Below are 20,605 nucleotides of genomic sequence, written 5' to 3'. Positions count from 1 at the left end.
CACATATGAGGAAGCAATCAACGAACAACTAAGGTGTCGTAATGAAGAACTGACACTTCCCATCTTTCTCCCTTCCTGTCTGTCTGTACTTCTTTCTGCCTCTGTCTCTCTCTCTCTCTCTCTCGCACGCACACACACACACACACACACACAAACACCAAATCAACTTGCTTCTCTCTATATTTTTATTCTTTATGAACTTTAAACCATGTACTTATATTATCTATTAAAAATTAATACAGTCTGACCTGTGGTGGCGCAGTGGATAAAGCATTGACCCAAATACTGAGGTTAATGGTTCAAAACCCTGGGCTTGCCTGGTCAAGGCATGTATGGGAGTTGAAGCTTCCTGCTTCTCCCCCCTTCTCTGTCTCTCTCTCTCTATCCTCCCTAAAATGAATAAATAAAATCTTTTTTTTTTTTTTTTTTTTTTCCCTGTATTTTTCTGAGGCCGGAAACGGGGAGAGACAGTCAGACAGACTCCCCGCATGCACCCGACCGGGATCCACCCAGCACGCCCACCAGGAGGCGAAGCTCTGTCCACCAGGAGGCGAAGCTCTGCCCACCAGGAGGCGATGCTCTGCCCCTCCGGGGCGTCGCTCTGTTGCGACCAGAGCCACTCTAGCGCCTGGGGCAGAGGCCGAGGAGCCATCCGCAGTGCCCGGGCCATCCTTGTTCCAGTGGAGCCTTGGCTGCGGGAGGGGAAGAGAGAGACAGAGAGGAAGGAGAGGGGGAGGGGTGGAGAAGCAGATGGGCGCTTTTCCTGTGTGCCCTGGCCGGGAATTGAACCCGGGACCTCTGCACGCTAGGCCGATGCTCTACCACTGAGCCAACCGGCCAGGGCAAAATCTTAAAAAAAAAATTAATACAGTCTGGCCTGTGGCACAGTGGACAGAGCGTTAAAATGAAATGCTGAGGTTGGCAGTTCAAAATCCCAGACTTGCCTATTAAGGCACACATGACAAGCAAGCAGTGAACAACTGAAGTGAAGCAACTAGTTGATACTTCTTGTCCCTCCCCCATAAAAATCAATAAATAAAATCTTTAAAAAAATTAATATGGCCCTGGACAGTTGGCTCACTGGTAGAGTGTCAGCCTAGCGTGTGGATGTCCTAGGGTTCGATTTCGAGTCAGGGCACACAGGAGAAACTCCCATCTGCTTCTCTACCCCTCCCTTCTTTTGCTTCTCTCTCTCTCCAGCCCTCCCCCTTTTGCAGCCATGGCCCTGGGCACTGAAAATGGATCTATGGCCTCTACCTCAGGTGTTAAGAAAAGCTCAGTTGCTAAGCAGTGGAGCAATGCCCCAGATGGGTAGAGCACTGCTTCCTAGTGGGCTTGCTGCGTGGATCCCGGTCAAGGTGCATGTGGGAGTCTAACTCTGCCTCCCTTCCTCTCACTAAATTAAAAGAAAAAAAATTGGCCCTGGTCGGTTGGCTTAGCGGCAGAGCACCAGCCTGATATGTGGAAGTCCCAGGTTCAATTCCCAGCCAGGGCACACAGGAGAAGCGCCCATCTGCTTCTCCACCCTTCCCTCTCTCCTTTCTCTCTATCTCTTTCTTCCCCTTCTCCAGCCAAGGTTCTATGGGAGCAAAGTTGGCCCGGGTGCTAAGGATGGCTCCATGGCCTCTGCCTCAGGAGCTAGAATGGCTCCGATTGCAGTGAAGCAACAGCCCAGATGGGCAGAACATCACACCCTAATGGGCATGCTTGGTGGATCCCAGTTGGGTGCATGTGGGAGTCTATCTGTCTGCCACCCCACCCCCCACCCTCACTTCTCACTTTGGAAAAATACAAAAAAATAAAAAATAAATTTAATACAGGCCCTGGATAATGGCTCAGTGGATAGAGTGTCAGCCTGGTGTATAGATTATCCCAGGCTCGATTCCTGTCAGGGGATCCAGGAGAAGTGATCATCTGCTTCTGCCCACCTCCTTCTCCCCCTTCTTTCCATCTTTCCCTTCCACAGCCAGTGGCTTGATTGGTTAGAGCATGGCCTCGGACACTGAGGATAGCTCAGCTGGTCCCAGCATGTGAGCCTCAGGCACTAAAAATAGCTCAGTACTCAAGCACTGGCCCCAGACGGGGTTGCCCAGTGGACCCCAGTTGGGGCATATGCAGGAGTCTGCCTCACTACCCCTCCTCCAAACTAAAAAAAAAAATTATACAAAAATTACTTCTACAGTGCTCTGGCCAGTGGCCTTTGTAAATCAGGGGAAAAAAACATTTACTTTCTTAATCTAATGTTGTATTTTATGGTTTAAAAAGATCTGCAAAAAACAAAATCCTATGAGTTCATATTTAGCTGAGGTATCAAGGTCACAGAGATAAGCATCTTCCAACATGAAGGCCATTTTAATAAAACAAAGATGGTCAAGGAATACTTAGTATCAGACTCATAGCTTCATGATTGGTCCTCAGTGACATCAAGCCCATCTTCTTCATTTATAGTTAAGAAAATTGTAGTCAAGACAATTTGTTTATACTTACACAGCTATCTAGGGTCAATTTATAATGAGAAACTGTTTTCTTTTTTCCAAGTGAGAGGAAGAGAGAGACACAGACTCCCTGCATGTGCCCCGACCGGCATCCACCCAACAAACCCCACCTGGGGCCGATGCTTTACCTATCTGGGGCCTTGTTTGCAACCAAGCTATCTTTCTTTTTTTTTTTTTTTTTTTTTTTTTTTTTCTTTTTTTTTTTTTTTTCATTTTTCTGAAGCTGGAAACGGGGAGAGACAGTCAGACAGACTCCCGCATGCGCCCGACCGGGATCCACCCGGCACGCCCACCAGGGGCGACGCTCTGCCCAGCAGGGGGCGATGCTCTGCCCATCCTGGGCGTCGCCATGTTGCGACCAGAGCCACTCTAGCGCCTGAGGTAGAGGCCACAGAGCCATCCCCAGCGCCCGGGCCATCTTTGCTCCAATGGAGCCTTGGCTGCGGGAGGGGAAGAGAGAGACAGAGAGGAAAGCGCGGCGGAGGGGTGGAGAAGCAAATGGGCGCTTCTCCTGTGTGCCCTGGCCGGGAATCGAACCCGGGTCCTCCGCACGCTAGGCCGACGCTCTACCGCTGAGCCAACCGGCCAGGGCTATCTTTCTTTTTTTAGCACCTGAGGCAGAGGCTCCATGTAGTCATCCTCAGTGCCTGGGGCAGATGTGCTCAAACCAATCAAGCCATGGCTGTGAGAGAGAAAGAGAAAGAGAGAGAGAGAGAGAGAGAGAGAAAGAGAAGGGGAAAGGGAGGGGTGGAGAAACAAATGGTTGCTTCTCCTGTGTGCCCTGACCACCTGAACAGGAGTCAAACCCAGGACATCCACACACGAGGCTACGCTCTACCACTGAGCCAATTGGCCAGGGTCAAGAAACCATTTTCTGCCTGACCAGGCGGTGGCGCAGTGGATAGAGCGTCGGACTGGGATGCGGAAGTACCCAGGTTTGAGACTCCGAGATCGCGCGCGGGCTCATCTGGCTTGAGCAAAGAGCTCGCCAGCTTGGACCCAAGGTCGCTGGCTCCAGCAAGGGGTTACTCGGTCTGCTGAAGGCCCACGGTCAAGGCACATGTGAGAAAGCAATCAATGAACAACTAAGAAGTCGCAACGCGCAACGAGAAACTGATGATTGATGCTTCTCATCTCTCTCTGTTCCTGTCTGTCTGTCCCTGTCTATCTCTGCCTCTGTAAAAAAAAAAAAAAAAAAAGAAACCATTTTCTAATTTCACGATCATTACTCCTCCTACCTAACCATGTAGCTTATTTTCATATTAGAAAATCACATCAGCTATCCAGACTCTGTGCCTCAGTTTATAATTTTGATCCAAACATTACAAGCAAAACAGAAAATGACATATTGTAAACAAAATTTTAAAATATGATCACAAGCTCACTTACAGCACTCAACAGGTACAGAAGCCGTCTGCAGAGACAGGACTTTTCCATTGGGCTGCGGGATGTGTACACGAAACACAAGTCGTACTCTAGTATTCTTTCTGCCGATATCAGTTTCTCCTTTTCGAAGTTCTATATCTGAATTGCGGAGTTTCAAAATACCTGCACAGTCAATACTAAGGAGAAAAAAAATATAAAAAATGTACTTGCTTACTGATAATTAGTGGTTCTAAACGACTCAGCTAAAGAGCCATTGTTATTTTGGCAGGGAAGAACTATCACTACCTAAAATCAAAAATTAAAAATGTTTAAACAAGGCGAAGAGAATAAGCAAAAAACAAAACAAAACAAACCCAAATGGGATGAGGAGGTAAAAGAGGATAAAGTGGGGATAAATGGAAATTAAAAAAATTAAAAAAGGTTTTGTAGGGCAAAAGTGTAATAGATTGTCTGCAAAGATGGCTCTCAATAATTCCTTCCAAATCCTGTACTTCATGCCACTTCTCCCAGAAGTGTCCCTCTCCTTGAGAGCTGGCCTTATGTGGCCAGTTAATGCTGTATAAGTTATAAGCCTAGCACTTCAGAAGTCTCATAACTTTCTGTGGAGCACTGAGCCACCATAATGAAGTCCAAATAACATGCTGGACAAAAAGGCTGAGACAATTCTTAATTACTCCATCCATCTTGGATGTTCCAAACCCAGCTGAGCTACCAGCTGGATGCAGGTGCAAAAGTGATCCTAGCCAACACCACATGAATGAACTGGCCAAGTCCAACCAACCCAAAGAATCTGGAAAAAAAAAAAAAAAAGACATGACTTAAAGCCATTAAATTTGGGGAGTGGTTTGTTTTACAGAACTAGGTAAGTGAAATACAAAGTAAAAAGACTTTAATTCTATACACATAATTTGGCCAAAAAAAGATTCATTTGTACAAGCACCACAAATGTCATTAATAGCACATTTTGATTTTCATAGTGATATGCTTATTAATAAAACAATCCATCAGACTAAGATTCTTGCATTTATAACTACATTAGATATTTCTAACATTTCTAAACTAAGTTTCTATAGTTTCTAAATTAAACAACATATTTCTAAAGAATGCACATACAAAATTACAGTTTTGGCATTTAAGGTCTAACATTTAATTACCTTCAAAATTTATTACTAAGTATGGTTGCTTAACACATAATCATGGAAGAAAACAACACCTATAACGTATCTTTGTTAATAACATAATGGAAGAATATAGCAAATGGATAACTAATGATCAAACATTCTACTTCAAGTTTACTCTCTCTCTCTTTTTTTTTTTTTTGTATTTTTTTGAAGCTGTAAACAGGGAGAGACAGTCAGACAGACTCCCGCATGCGCCCGACCGGGATCCGCCTGGCATGCCCACCAGGGGGCGACGCTCTGCCCACTAGGGGGAAATGCTCTGCCCCTCCGGGGGGTTGCTCTGTTGCGACCAGAGCCACTCTAGCACCTGGGGCAGAGGCCAAGGAGCCATCCCCAGCGCCCGGGCCATTTTTGCTCCAATGGAGCCTCGCTGCGGGAGGGGAGGAGAGAGACAGAGAGGAAGGAGAGGGGGAGGGGTGGAGAGGCAAATGGGCGCCTCTCCTGTGTGCCCTGGCCGGGAATCGAACCTGGGACTTCTGCACGCCAGGCCGACGCTCTACCACTTGAGCCAACCGGCCAGGGCTTACTCTCTCTTATGGCACTTATTGTTACTCATTCTTTTACTGTGTTTACCAATACTTCCAATTCTAATACTCACTGCCCAAAGCTATTACAGAACTAAGTTATCAAGATAAGAACCAGTCCTGGCCTTTAGCTCAATTGGTTAGCAGTGGTCGGCAAACTCATTAGTCAACAGAGCCAAATATCAACAGTAAAACGATTGAAATTTATTTTGAGAGTCAAATTTTTCTTTTTTCTGAAGCTGGAAATGGGAAGTGACAGTCAGACAGACTCCCACATTCGCCCGACTGGGATCCACCCGGCACGCCCACCAGGGGCGACGCTCTGTCCACCAGGGGGCGATGCTCTGCCCCTCCGGGGCGTCGCTCTGTTGCGACCAGAGCCACTCTAGCGCCTGAGGCAGAGGCCAAGGAGCCATCCCTAGCGCCTGGGCCATCTTTGCTCCAATGGAGCCTTGGCTGCGGGAGGGGAAGAGAGAGACAGAGAGGAAGGAAAGGGGGAGGGGTGAGAAGCAGATGGGCGCTTCTCCTGTGTGCCCTGGCCGGAAATCGAACCCAGGTCCCCTGCACGCCAGGCCGACGCTCTACTGCTGAGCCAACTGGCCAGGGCCGAGAGTCAAATTTTTTAAACTTAAACTATATATGTAGGCACATTCCTTATCAAGGTAGCGCCCGCATATGGTATTTTGTGGAAGAGCCACACTCTGGGGCCAAAGAGCCGCATGTGGCTCGCAAGTCACAGTTTGCCAACCACTGGGTTGGAGCATCCTCCTTGTATAATTGCAGGTTTGTCTTTTGATCCCCTGCCTAGGCACATACAGGAATCAAACAATGAATGCATGGGTGAGTGGAACAGCAAATCAATATTCTGTCTCTCTCTCTTCCTTCTTCTCTAAAATCAATTAATAAAAAAAAGATAAGAACCAGTAAAGCACAAGAATCCCCAAAAAAGGTGAATATTTTCATCTTCAGAAATATGTAGAATAAATTTCTAAAAAATGAAATATTTTTAAGATAAAATATTTAATATCAAATAAAAGCACTTTAGCTTAAAGCAGTATTGATAGAACTATATCATGTAGTAATTATTCACGTTAACAGGAGTCTTTAGGGGGAAACAGAGTGTACACATTTTACTGAGTTTTAAGGGAAGGTATTTTGCAGAAAGCTAAGTTTCTAACCGAAGATTTAGGGCAGAGAATCAGAAATGACAGTCTTAAAACTGTGGCTAAGAAATGCAAAACAAAAGAAAAAATCATACCAACAACAACATAAAATTGCATATATAGGAATGAAAATAACTATTAAATTCTGTTAACAACTAAAACTATATTTTAGATCAGAATGTAACATGCCACATCCATATTCATCTAGTTTTAAAAATAGGAAGGAGTTATGAGTAGAGTAAGGCAATGTACTGGCATCCTGTATTTGAAATATCCTGTAGAACAGTGGTTCTATAGCTTATGGGTTAGTGTTCTGTTTTTAAACAAAGGGTCTTTACACATCTAAAAGAAATTAAGACTGAAATGACCAAGCCTGGGGAATACTGACCAACATTTTCCATTTTTTGCTTTTAGAAAACAGTAGAGCCATTTACATACACCTGTAACTCACTTATGCATAAATTATTTTGAACAATGAATGGTCTTGTTTATTATTCACAAAATTTTATCTATCACCATGTAAAACTATATTATATTCAATTACTGTTGTTCATCACAGTAATTAGTTCTTGAGTATAACAATCTTATTTAGTATTAGCTGCTCTATTATCTAAAGTACATAGAAAAGCTTTCTTTTTCTTTCTTTTTTTTTTTTACAGAGACAGAGAGAATCAGAGAAAGGAATAGACAGGGACAGACAGACAGGAATGGAGAGGTGAGAAGCATCAATCATTAGTTTTTTGTTGTGCATTGCAACACCTTAGTTGTTCATTGACTGCTTTCTCATATGTGCCTTGACTGCAGGCCTTCAGCAGACCGAGTAACCCCTTGCTCGAGCCAGCGACCTTGGGTCAAAGCTGGTGAGCTTTTTGCTCACACCAGATGAGCTCATGCTCAAGCTGGTGACCTCGGGGTCTTGAACCTGGGTCCTCAGCATCCCAGTCTGACGCTCTATCCACTGAACCACCGCCTGGTCAGGCGGAAAAGCTTTCTTAGGTTTGGTAACTTCCTAGACCAGCAGTTCTCAACCTGTGGGTCGTGACCTTGGTGGGGGTCGAACGACCAAAACACAGGGGTCGCCTAAAGCCATTGGAAATACATATTTTATTTAAAAATGTATTGTATAAGGCCCTGGCCGGTTGGCTCCGTGGTAGAGCGTCGGCCTGGCGTGCGGAAGTCCCGGGTTCGATTTCCAGCCAGGGCACACAGGAGAAGCTCCCATCTGCTTCTCCACCCCTCCCCCTCTCTTTCCTCTCTGTCTCTCTCTTCCCCTCCCGCAGCCGAGGCTCCATTGGAGCAAGGATGGCCTGGGTACTGGAGATGGCTCTGTGGCCTCTGCCTCAGGCGCTAGACTGGCTCTGGTTGCAACAGAGTGACGCCCCAAATGGGCAGAACATCACCTCCTGGTGGGCGTGCCGGGTGGATCCCGGTCGGGCGCATGCGGGTGTCTGTCTGCCTCCCCATTTCCAGCTTCAGAAAAATACAAAAAAAAAAAAAAGTATAGTAAATATGTATTTTCCAATGGCTTTAGGCGACCCGTGTTTTGGTCGTTCGACCCCCACCGGGGTCGCGACCCACAGGTTGAGAACCGCTGTCCTAGACAACTCCTTACTCAACCCTTTCTTGGACACACACAATGGTGCTACAAGCCTTGGTTCCACCGAATTCTTGTTTCCCAGTAGAACAGTCAGTCAGAGTGGATTAAATGGCCAGAGAAGCTTCAGGTATGTGTCTGGCAGGGTGGAATGAGGGGTTAGATGCTTGTTACTATTAACAATTGTATTTCTGCAGCTCTGTCCTTTATGGTGCAATCCAGGCAGGTAGTGCATGCCAAGACAGTTGGGGAGAGACATGAATCATGACTAGCACCTTTGTTCCATGTGCTAGTAGACAGAAAAAGGAGGAGGCAAATATGTTCAGATCCTACTGTTCTGATGTTTTTCACACTGTTCGATGTGTAATGTTTTCCCAGTTTCTTGAGAATCTGTATTAGAAACTCAAGTACTCTATTTTCCGCAATTTACTTATACACTATCTTTAAGAAAGGATAGGCATTTTACAAGATAAATACAAATGAGTCCAAGAAAAAAAAATAGAAAAAATTTTAAATAGAAGGAACAAGAAACAAATATATCCTAAACCTAGGGTTCTATGAATTACTATAATTACTATAATTGACTTAATCATGAACTTCCTGGAAGCCAAGGCAAATATAAATGTTATAAAGTTTTTATAGATTTCTCCTTATCTGGTACAGCAAAATATACCATGTCATCAGAAAATACCGTTTTTCCTTTAACTTGTTGAAAGGATTATCTCTGTATATATATAGTAACAACCGACATAAGAAAAGAAACAGTGGTTTTGCCTGACCTGTGGTGGTACGGTGCATAAATTGTCAACCTGGAATGCTGAGGTAGATGGTTCAAAGCCCCAGGCTTGCCTGGTAAAGCCACATGCAAGAAGCAACTGCTGTGAGTTGATGCTTCCCATGCTAGCCCCCCTTTCTCTCCCTCTGTCTCTCTCTCTCCAAAATAAATTAAAGAAAAAAGAAAGAGAAACTGATTTTTCAGATTATTAAGAGGTATTCATATACCTATTTCTTATAGTGTCCTTCAAGCAAAGTAAGAAAGTATAATAATCTTTTTGTGATGTTTTTATTGAACTTGAGTCAAGTCTAGCACTTCAAATATCTGGAAATATGGTCTGCAAGATGTCTCCTCAATTTTATGAGTTTTTGAAAAAAATGGTTCAAAGCTGAATTTTTTTTTTTTTTTTTTTTTTTAGAGACAGAGAGAGTAAGAGAGAGGGACAGATAGGGACAGACAGACAGGAATGGAGAGAGATGAGAAGTATCAATCATTAGTTTTCGTTGCGACACCTTAGTTGTTCACTGATTGCTTTCTCATATGTGCCTTGACCATGGGGCTACAGCAGACCGAGTAACCCCTTGCTCGAGCCAGTGACCTTGGGTCCAAGCTGGTGAACTTTTGCTCAAACCAGATGAGCCCACGCTCAAGCTGGCGACCTCGGGGTCTCGAACCTGGGTCCCAGTCCGATGCTCCCAGTCCGATGCTCTATCCTCTGCGCCGCCTGGTCAGGCCAAAGCTGAGTTTTAAATGCCCTTCTGGAGCTAACTGTATATTCACATGCTTTTGATGCTACATGAAAAACTAAGATCCTAAAATAAAAGGGAAGCTGACTTACATTCTCATTCAGAAGATGGCCACCTCAGTTTATACAAAAATGGGTCAAACAGGATGTTTGAAGGCAATGTTTTCCTTAAGAGTTTTCTCAAGCACCTGAACAAGTATTGTTTGAGACTCCAAAGTTCTTTCTAAATCATAGAACGTAAAATTTTAAGAGTACTGATTATCAACTAGCTGTCTGCCTTTGCCCATGAAAAAACTCTGTTGTATCATTGTACAATAACTCACTAGGTGGGATCTCAAATACTGTCCATTTGAATAAAGCAGGCAAAATAAGATTTTTAAAAATTTTTATTAATTTTAGAGAGAAGAGAGAGAGAAGAAGGGAATAACATGAAGCATAAACTCATAGTAGTTGCTTCTGATATATGCCTTGACCTGGCAAGCTCTGGGTTTTGAACCAGTGAGCTCAGTATTCGGTGCCACCACAGGTCAGGCAGATTTCATCTAATTTTATATTAACTTGACTTTTCTGGTAATAGCTAGATAATAGAATAAAGTTATTTCTTTTTTTTAAAAATTTTTTATTTATTTATTCATTTTAGAGAGGAGAGGGAGAGACAGAGAGAGAGAGAAGGGGGAGGAGCTGGAAGCATCTACTCCCATATGTGCCTTGACCGGGCAAGCCCAGGGTTTAGAACTGGCAACCTCTGTTATTTCCAGGTCGATGCTTTATCCACTGCGCCACCACAGGTCAGGCAGGATAAAGTTATTTCTTGAGGCAATTTTATTTTAAATAGAATTATATCACAAATTGCTAAGTCCTCAGGGACATATTCAGTTTACCTAAAAAGTTACTTAAATATAGCCTGACCAGTAGTGGTGCAGTGGATAGCACACTGACCTTAGATCTGAGGACCAAGGTGCAAAACCTTGAGGTCATGGGCCTGAGCACAGGCTCACCAGATTGAGTATGGAGTTGCCAGCTTGAGCACAAGATCATCAACATGATCCTGGGGTTACCAGCTTGAACCCAAAAGTCACTGGCTTGAGCCCAACATCACTGGCTTGCGCCCTCTGGTCAAGGTATGTATGAGAAGCAATCAAATGAACAACTACAGTGATGCAACTATGAGTTGATGCTTCTCATTTCTCTCCCTTCCTGCCCACCTCTCTCTCTCATTCTCTCTCACAAGGAAAAAAAGTTACTTAAATATAAATTTAAAAGAAAAGAGCTAAAGACTAATATCTGTCTCGTGACAGCTAGGGATAGATATTACTGCCATCTTAAGAAAGGTCTATATGTAGTTTGAATTAACTTCTGTAACAAACTTCACTGTAAGTTTCATATACCTTGTTGTGGTAGATTAACAGTTGTCTAATCAAGTCTTTCTTCCCTTTTTCCTTAGGAAGGCCCCTATACTGTCCGAGGTGACAATGTATTCAGGTAAAAAAAAATTTACCCAGGTCTTCCTTATATACAAGGATGATCAATGAGATATATTTGGTAGGTTTCTGAGACCAGCTATTTAAAGAGGCTTGACTCAGATAGACATTCTCTTTTAACCTCCTTCCTACTGCTTCTTCCTTATTTCTTCTGTGATTATAATTGTGATATCTAGAGTTCCAGCAGCCATTTTAAATCAAAAGACAAACTTGAAAATCAAAACCCATACACTAGAAATTGCAGGGAGGAAAAAAACTGAAAGAGCTTGGGAACCCAATGACATACAAAGCCACCGTGCTAGCCCTAAAATGCCTATGTGTATATTTCTATTATGGGATATAAAACTAAACCTCTGTTTAAGCAATTGTATTTCAGTTTTCTATAACAGAAAAATAATATATAATCCTAATATACTAGAACAAAACTCTATTGCATACTCATTCAGAAGTCAGCCACTGTGGGAGACTGCAAGTGGCAAAAGCCTTTGTAAATTCAAGGCTTAGCAAAAGGCTAAATTCTTCCCCCCACACCTCCATATTGGCTATAAAGTTGAGTATTTGCACTCATCCCAATCCCCCACTTCACTTGCTTGCTTAAATTGCTAGGCACAATTTACATGCCCTTCCTCTCACCATTTGTTTGTTCAGATGTTGGTTGATTTCACTTATGCATGGTGGGGGGATTCCTGTTTATGCCTTAAATGGATTCCTGTTTATACATTAAAAGAATTCCTGTTTTTGCCTCAGATGTGTGACTTTGTATCAAAGACTTCCTTATTTGCATATGGCTATATAATAAAGCTGTTGCTCTGTCTTGCCATCAGCTTGCAGAGGCCTCCCAATCCCATCCTTTTCCTCTAAATCTAGTTTCTTCCTTCTGCATCGTTCTCCTTCAGGGACCTGGAATTACTAGCCATGCTGGTTTGAAGTAAGCCACCTTGGCCCTGGCCAAGTAGCTCAATTAGAGCATTGTTCCAATATGCCAAGGTTACAGTTCGATCCCCAGTCAGGGCATATACAAGAATTAATCAATGAATGCATGAGTAGGTACAACAACAAATTGATGTTTCTCTCTCTCTCTTCCTCTCTCTAAAATCAATAAATAAAAATAAGTTAATCACCTAAAGTTTTCCTTAGAAGAAACATAACAATCATAATTGTACTGCAATTGTTTATTCATTGTTTACCCTAATATACTAGGAGCTACTTGAAATAACTCCCAAGTATTTTTATCTCTATCACCTAGCATACTGCTTGGCTAGTAGTATTGTACATCGGTTCATAAACTTTTGTTGAATTGAATTTCTTTTTGAAAATGTGCTATCAACTGCCCTCGCCAATTGGCTCAGCAGTAGAGCATCGGCCCAGCATGTGGAAGTCACAGGTTCAATTCTGGGTCAGGGCACACAGGAGAGGCGACCATTTGCTTTACTACCCTCCCCTCCCCTTTCTCTCTCTCTCTCTCCCCCCTCTCCTGTAGCCATGGTTCCAATGAGCAGTTTGACCCCAGGTGCTGAGGATGACTCCATGGCCTTGCCTCAGGCGCTGGAATAGCTCAGTTGCCGAGCAACAGAGCAGAGGCCCCAGATGGGCAGAACATCAGCCTCAGACAGAGGCTGCTGGGTGGATCCGTCATGGTGCATGTAGGAATCTGTTTCTCTGCCTTCCTACTTCTCACTTGATTTAAAAAAAAAAGATCAAAAAAGAAAATGTGCTACCAACCTGTACTATGATTATTTACATAATGTTATTCAGTTAATTTAAATAAACAAATATTTTATATTAAAAAAATGTGTTTTTCCAAAAGTATTTTTAGGAAAAGATAGAACTATCCATTTGGGGGTATGATTCAAAATACCTGGCTGACATATTATTTTCAGGAAGAAGTGGAATTTCCAGAACCTTTGTGCTAGCAATTATTATCTCTTGGCTTGCAGTAGCAACTGTCTTTCCAGTGATTCGATGCACCTGGTAAAATGCGTGAGGTCGTAAATATCGATCATCTGCTGTTCCAATAAACATCTGTAGATTTATCGGCTTTTCATTATAGCCCAAGAGCTAATCAGGAAGAAAAAGCACAGAAAAATACAATTAATTATCGATGTATTATACCTGTATCATACATTATTGATGCATAAAATGTTATTTCAAAAAAATATAACAATTTAGCCTGACCAGGAGGTGGTGCAGTGGATAGTAAGACTGGGATGCAGAAGGCCCAGGTTCAAAACCCTGAGGTCACCGGCTTGAGCATAGGGTCCCTGGCTTGAGTGTGGGATCACAGACATGACCCCATGGTCACTGGCTTGAGCGCAAAGGACACTGGCTTGAACCCAAGGTCACTGGATTGGACACGGGGTCACTCGATCTGCTGTAGCCCCCACACCATCAAGGCACATATGAAAAAGCAATCAATGGGCCCTGACCGGTTGGCTCAGCGGTAGAGCGTCAGCCTAGCGTGTGGAGGACCCGGGTTCGATTCCCGGCCAGGGCACACAGGAGAAGTGCCCATTTGCTTCTCCACCCCTCCGCCGCGCTTTCCTCTCTGTCTCTCTCTTCCCCTCCCGCAGCCAAGGCTCCATTGGAGCAAAGATGGCCCGGGCGCTGGGGATGGCTCTGTGGCCTCTGCCTCAGGCGCTAGAGTGGCTCTGGTCGCAACATGGCGATGCCCAGGATGGGCAGAGCACATATGAGAAGCAATCAATGATTAACTAAAAGTGCCGCAACTGGCCTGACCTGTGGTGGCGCAGTGGGTAAAGCGTAGACCTGGAAATGCTGAGGTTGCCGGTTCGAAACCCTGGGCTTGCCTGGTCAAGGCACATATGGGAGTTGATGCTTCCAGCTCCTCCCCCGTCTCTCTCTCTCTCTCTCTCTCTCTTTCTCTCTCTCTCCTCTCTAAAATGAATAAGTAAAATAAAAATTAAAAAAGTGCCGCAACTATGAGTTGATGCTTCTCATCTCTCTCTCTTTCTATCTCTGTGTGTGTCTCTCTCTCCCTTTCTCTGTCTGTCTCACAAAAAAACAACAACAAAAAAACTAGTGCATTAACACAATGGAATACTAGCTACTTCTTATATAGACTTGCAACCTACCCTTCTAGTTTCTTCTTCTTTTTTTTTTTTTAATTTTAGTGAGCAGCAGGGAGGCAGAAAGACAAACTCCCGCATGTGCCCCGACCGGGATCCACCTGGCAAGCCCACTAGGGGGAGATGCTCTGCCCATCTGAGGCTGTTGCTCCGTTGAAACTGGAGTCATTTTTTAGCGCCTGAGGTGGAAGCCATGGAGCCATTCAGTGTCAGAGGGCACCTCACTCAAGCCAATCCAGCCATGGCTGTGGGAGGGATGGGGAAGGAAAGAAAGATAAGGAAAGAAAGATAGAAAGGAGAGGGGGAGAGGTGGAGAAGCAGATGGTCGCTTCTCCTGTGTGCCCATTGGGAATCTAAGCCGGGTCCACCCTCATGATACTCTACCACTGAGCCAACCCACTGGGGCCTACCCTTCTGTTTTCAACCCCACTTCACATTCCAGTTTCAGAGATGCCAGTGACCCAAATCCTTGAGTCTTTCCAGGGTTCTTTGTTATAAAATGAGTTGTGCTTTTTATTGTTTTTTTTCTCTTTACCCAATAAATTTAAGATGCAGCTATCCAATGTCTAATAAAGATAAACATGTGCTTAACCCACTATGTCTGGAAGTTACAGTTTCCTGTACATGCTGCTTATGTGATCAAGAAATTTATCAATATTTTCAGTTGTTATTTTTTATATGTTAATAAATTTTATAAAGCTTTAATTAAATGGAAAATATTCTATAAACAAACAAAATGTCACCACGATTAACACCACAACATAAAGCCTAAATAAATCAGTAACTAAAAAAAAATGGCAAGACTGTGGGCATATGTGTGCATATGCATACAAATTGAGGTCAGCCATTTTTCTCCTTTGATTTGTATGGAGGTAGATGGAGTAAGGGATAAAGTAGATTTACTGGATTCCCCCAAGTATAAGACGCACCCTTTTCTGAAAATTTTGGAGTCTAAAAACTGGGTGCGTCTTATACAGTAGTTAGAGGTATTTTACTTGCATTTCTCGCCTTTTTTTTTTTTTTTCCTCCATTTTTCTGAAGCTGGAAACGGGGAGGTAGTCAGACAGACTCCTGCATGCGCCTGACCGGGATCCACCCGACATGCCCACCAGGGGGCAATGTTCTGCCCCTCTGGGGCATCGCTCTGCTGCATCCAGAGCCATTCCAGCACCTGAGGCAGAGGCCACAGAGCCATCCCCAGCGCCCGGGCCATCTCTGCTCCAATGGAGCCTCGGCTGCGGGAGGGGAAGAGAGAGACAGAGAGGAAGGAGAGGGGGAATGGTGGAGAAGCAGATGGGCGCTTCTCCTGTGTGCCCTGGCCGGGAATCGAACCCGGGACTCCTGCACGCCAGGCCGACGCTCTACCGCTGAGCCAACCGGCCAGGGCCCATGTCTCGCTTTTTCACACTTGCTTTTGTGCTCATTGTTGAAGACAGTGATTTGTCATCAGACACAGATGAGGACAAGCTAATGGATGGGAGTTTTGACAGTGATAAGGAGTTGTATGAATTTTATGATGAATAAAACTTGAATTCAGTAATTTTATGTAATACATTTTTTTAAAAATTTCAGGCCCCCAAATTAAGGTGCATCTTATACATGGGAAAAGACAGTATCCACATTTCTAAACATAAAAAAAGTGAAGGAAGAAAGTATTTTTGCTTTAATTAAATAATGTATTTAATCCTAAAACTCTTGTGGAGTACACATCATATTTTCTAGTTCATAGATGAAGTATCTGAAGTTAAAGATTAAGGAACTACCCCAAACTGATGCCTAATAAGTGACTATCTACTCTTTTCTGCTATACCTGTTTTTTCTTGCCTTTCCCTTTTTTTTTTAGCAAGAGACAGAAAGGGAGAGAGATGAGAAGCATCAACTTGTAACTGCTTCACTTTAGTTGTTCAGTGATGGCTTCTCATACATGTCTTGACTGGGAGGCTCCAGCCAAGCCAGTGACCCCTTGCTCAAGCCAGCAACCTTGGGCTTCAAGCCAGCAACCATAGGATCATGTCTATGATGCTCAAGCCAGTGACTTCATGCTCAAGCTGGTAAGCCCATGCTCAAATCAGAAGAGCCTACACTCAAGCTGGCGACCGTGGGGTGGGTTTTTTTGTTTTTGTTTTTAAATATTTTATTCAGTTTAGAGAGAAGAGAGCAGAAAGAGAGAGGGGGGAGCAGGAAGCATCAACTCCCATATGTGCCTTGACCAGGCAAGCCCAGGGTCTTGAACCAGCAACCTCAGCGCTCTAGGTTGACACCTTATTCACTGCACCACCACAGGTCAGGTGACCGTGGGATTTTGAACCTGGGTCCTCAGCCTCCCAGATCAGTATGCTATCCATTGCACCACCACCAGTCAGCCTTGCTCTTTCTTATTTAATCCTCAAATGAACAAATCATACTGTGGAACCAACTGTTTATCTAGTGGAGAAAGAAACACCAATAACTTTACCACTTGCCCCTAAGTACTGTGAAAGAAGACAGTATCCATCATGTCATCTCCAGAGCCTAGTATAGTACTTAGCACGTTACAGGCATTCAATCATTGTTGAAGGAATGAATTTTGAAGTAAGAGAATACAAATTGGTGGACCAAAATAACTCATGAAATTAACCAATAGAATTATTTAAATCAGAATTATAGCCATTAAAGTAGGTATTCAAAATGAAGTAGTTAAATCTAAAGTAGAAAATACAAATAAAAAATTTTATTGTTATCTATTAAGTTACCCAAATATCACATAATATACAAGTACTATATACTAAAGTATGCTAATTCATATTAGATGATTCACATTAATATTAGTTTGACAAAGACATAAACTACCTGTCCTTTTATACTTTAATAATAAAATAAATCAGTAATGGGAAAAGGTAATCATGCATATAAAATTTCAAAGAGAATATTATTTCATAATACGTATTTTAGCCAACATCTTCTCCAAGTATCTATATATACTATTGCATAAAAAAAATATGGCTTCTCTTTTGCATTTTGGGGACTTTAAAGCAACACCAAATGAGTTGGACTATCATTCCATCCCATGTTCAGAGGAGCATTATGTTGCAGGCAGTAAACATATTACTGCTCCTGTTAACACTAGTCTCTGAAAATATTCATCTAGTGTCAGTATATATATATCTCTTCAGGTCAACTTCTGCTTTGTAGAAGAAAGTAAGTCAAGTTGTTTGTTATGTTTCTATACTGTTTCCATAGCAAAGGTCTGTGCCTGCTTAATTTAACTAAAGCTGGAGGGTTAAAGCCCCAAGATAGTATAGGACAGACTACAGCAATATCAGTAATAGCAGTTATATTCAGTTCTGTTAAATTACTCGGGGGAAAAGGATCTGACCATATCAGAAACACTGTAAAGACATTAAAAATACAAAATTAAATTTCCATAATATAAACTGCTTCAAACTGAGTATGTGTATATAACAATATAAAAAAACTCAAAATAAATAATTTTAATTAAAAAAAATTTTTTTTTCTGAAGTGAGAAGCGGGGAGGCAGAAAGACAGACTCCCGTATGCACCCGACCAGGATCCACCCGACATGCCCACTAGGAGGTGATGGTCTGCCCACTTGGGGCATTGCTCCGTTGCAACCGGAGCCATTCTAGGGCCTGAGGCAGAGGCCATGGAGCCGTCCTCAGTGCCTGAGCCAACTTTGCTCCAATGGAGCCTTGGCTATGGGAGGGGAAGAGAGAAAGAGAGAGGAAGGAGAGGAGGAAGGGTGGAGAAGCAGATGGTTCCCGCCAGGAGGTTCCCGCCTGTGTGCCCTAGGCGGGAACTGAACCCAGGACATCCACATGCCAGAGTGACGCTCTACCACTGAGCCAACCAGCCAGGGCCAAATAAATAATTTTTTAAAATTTATTTTATGACAGAGAAAGTCAGAGAGAGGAACAGATAGGAAGGGAGAGAGATGAGAAGCATCAATACTTCATTGGGGCAATTTAGTTGTTCGTTGCTTTCTCATATGTGCCTTGATGGGGGGGGGGGCCTACAGCAGACTGAGTGACCCTTTGCTTGAGCCAGCAACCTTGGGCTAAAGCTGGTGAGCCTTGCTCAAACCAAATGAGCCCGTGCTCAAGCTGACAACCTCAGGGTCTCGAACCTGGGTCCTCTGCATCCCAATCCGACGTTCTATCCACTGCGCCACCACCTGGTCAGGCCAAAAAAATAATTTAAAAAAATTAGTGCCTGACCGGGCGGTGGTGCAGTGGATAGAGCATCAGATTTGGATGTGGGGGACCCAGTTTCGAGACCACGAGGTCGCCAGCTTGAGCGTGAGCTCATGTGGTGTGAGTAAGGCTCACCAGCTTAGACCCAAGGTCATTGGCTTGAGCAAGAGGTTTCTTGGTCTGCTGTAGGCCCACAGTCAAGGCACATATGAGAAAGCAATCAATGAACAACTAAGGTGTCACAACGAAAAACTGATGATTGGTGCTTCTCATCCCTCTCTGTTCCAGTCTGTCCCTATCTATCCCTCTCTCTGTAAAAAAAATAAATAAATAAATTAGTAATCACTGAATCCAACTAGATCAAAGACTAAGGCTAAATGATAAGGGAGAGTGTAGGAAGAGAATGGCTATAGATCTGAATGAAAAAGTAATATAAGCAACAAAACTCAGGAAGCAGAGCAGGAGAAAGAAGTTTAAGAGACAATTACCTCATTTTTCAGAGCAGGGTGTCATTTCATATCACCTAAATCTAAAACAATGATTCAATAGCTCAAAAAGTTATTTAAAAAATAATTATTTAATCTTTTTGACCTTAGAAAGATCTTTTAAGACCTCTTAGAGCCTGAACTGTGGTGGCACAGTAGATAAAGCATTGACCTGGAATGCTGAGGTTGCTGGTTTGAAACCTGGGGCTTGCTAGGTCAAGGTACTACTGAGTTGATACTTCCCATTCCTCCTCATCCCCATTTTCCTCTCTCTCAACTCTCAAAATTCAATCAATAAATTTGAAAAATCTAAAAAATAATTTGCCTGACCAGGCAGTGGCGCACTGGATAGAGCATTGGACTGGGATGTGGAGGACCCAGACCCCGAGGTTGCCAGCTTGAGCGCAGGCCCATCTGGTTTGAGCAAGGCTCACCAGCTTGAGCCCAAGGTTGCTGGCTCAAGCAAGGGGTCACTCGGTCTGCTGTAGCCCCCCTCCCCCGTCAAGGCACATATGAGAAATCAATCAATGAACAACTAAGGAGCCAGAACGAAGAATTGATATTTCTCATTTCTCTCCCTTCCTGTCCGTCTGTCCCTATCTGTCCCTCTCTCTGACTCTGTTTCTTCCACAAAAATAAAATTTAAAAAAAAATTTCAGCCTGAGCTGTGGTGGCACAGTGGATAAAGCGTCGACCTGGAAATGCTGAGGTCGCCGGTTCAAAACTCTGGGCTTGCCTGGTCAAGGCACATATGGGAGTTGATGCTTCCACCTCCTCCCCCCTTTTCCCTGTCTCTCTCTCTCCTCTCTCTGTCTCTCTCTCTCCCTCTCTCCTCTCTAAAAATGAATAAATAAAATAAATTTTAAAAAATTAAAAAAAAAATTTCATGGCACAATGAACAGAGCACTGACCCAGGACACTGAGGTCCCACGTTTGAAACCCCAAGGTCACCGGCCTGAGCATGAGTGCAAGGTCACCATCTTGAGCATGGGATCACTGAAATGATCCAAAGGTCGCTGGCTTGAGCAAGGGGTCACTGGCTCAGCTTGAGCCCCCTCAAGGGGTCAAGGAACATATGAGAAGCAATAAATGAACTAAAAGTGACACAACTACAAGCTGATGTTTCTCATATCTTTCTCTTCCTGTGTCTCTCCTTTAAAAAAAAGAAAAAGATCTCTTAGATTGAAGAATATCTAAGATTGAACAGTTATCAGTATTACCTTTGTTTCATTTTTTAAATGTTTCTTTGGGGTTTTTTTTTTTGTTTTAGAGAAAGGAGAGAGAGAAAGAGGGACAGGGAAGGAGCAGGAAGCATCAACTCATCATTGTTTTTTCTCGTATGTGCCTTAATCAGGCAAGCCCAGGGTAACAAACTGACAACTTCAGCATTCCAGGTCAACGCTTTCTCCACTGCGTCACCACCAGTCAGGCTAAAATGTTTCTTTTCTTTTTTTTTTTTTGGTATTGAATATTTTTCTGAAGCTGGAAACGGGGAGAGAC

General features: G+C 43.4%; 1 protein-coding gene across 5 annotated transcripts in view; it reads right to left on the bottom strand.

Moving 5' to 3' along the window:
• Nucleotides 1–20,605, bottom strand: part of NFATC3 (nuclear factor of activated T cells 3) — a 126,774-nt gene that overhangs the window by 54,620 nt on the left and 51,549 nt on the right. For all 5 annotated transcript variants that reach the window (XM_066243486.1, XM_066243485.1, XM_066243487.1 and 2 more), the window contains exons 4-5: nt 13,203–13,402; nt 3,885–4,057 (exon numbers count right to left, since the gene is read on the bottom strand). In XM_066243486.1, coding sequence (XP_066099583.1) covers nt 3,885–4,057; nt 13,203–13,402 — 373 coding nt within the window. The remainder of the gene's footprint in view (nt 1–3,884; nt 4,058–13,202; nt 13,403–20,605) is intronic.

Source organism: Saccopteryx bilineata, chromosome 9, assembly GCF_036850765.1.
Source record: "Saccopteryx bilineata isolate mSacBil1 chromosome 9, mSacBil1_pri_phased_curated, whole genome shotgun sequence".
NCBI lineage: Eukaryota > Metazoa > Chordata > Mammalia > Chiroptera > Emballonuridae > Saccopteryx > Saccopteryx bilineata.
The sequence above is the reverse complement of the archived record's forward strand: the minus strand, read 5'-3'. Positions and strand labels throughout refer to the sequence as shown.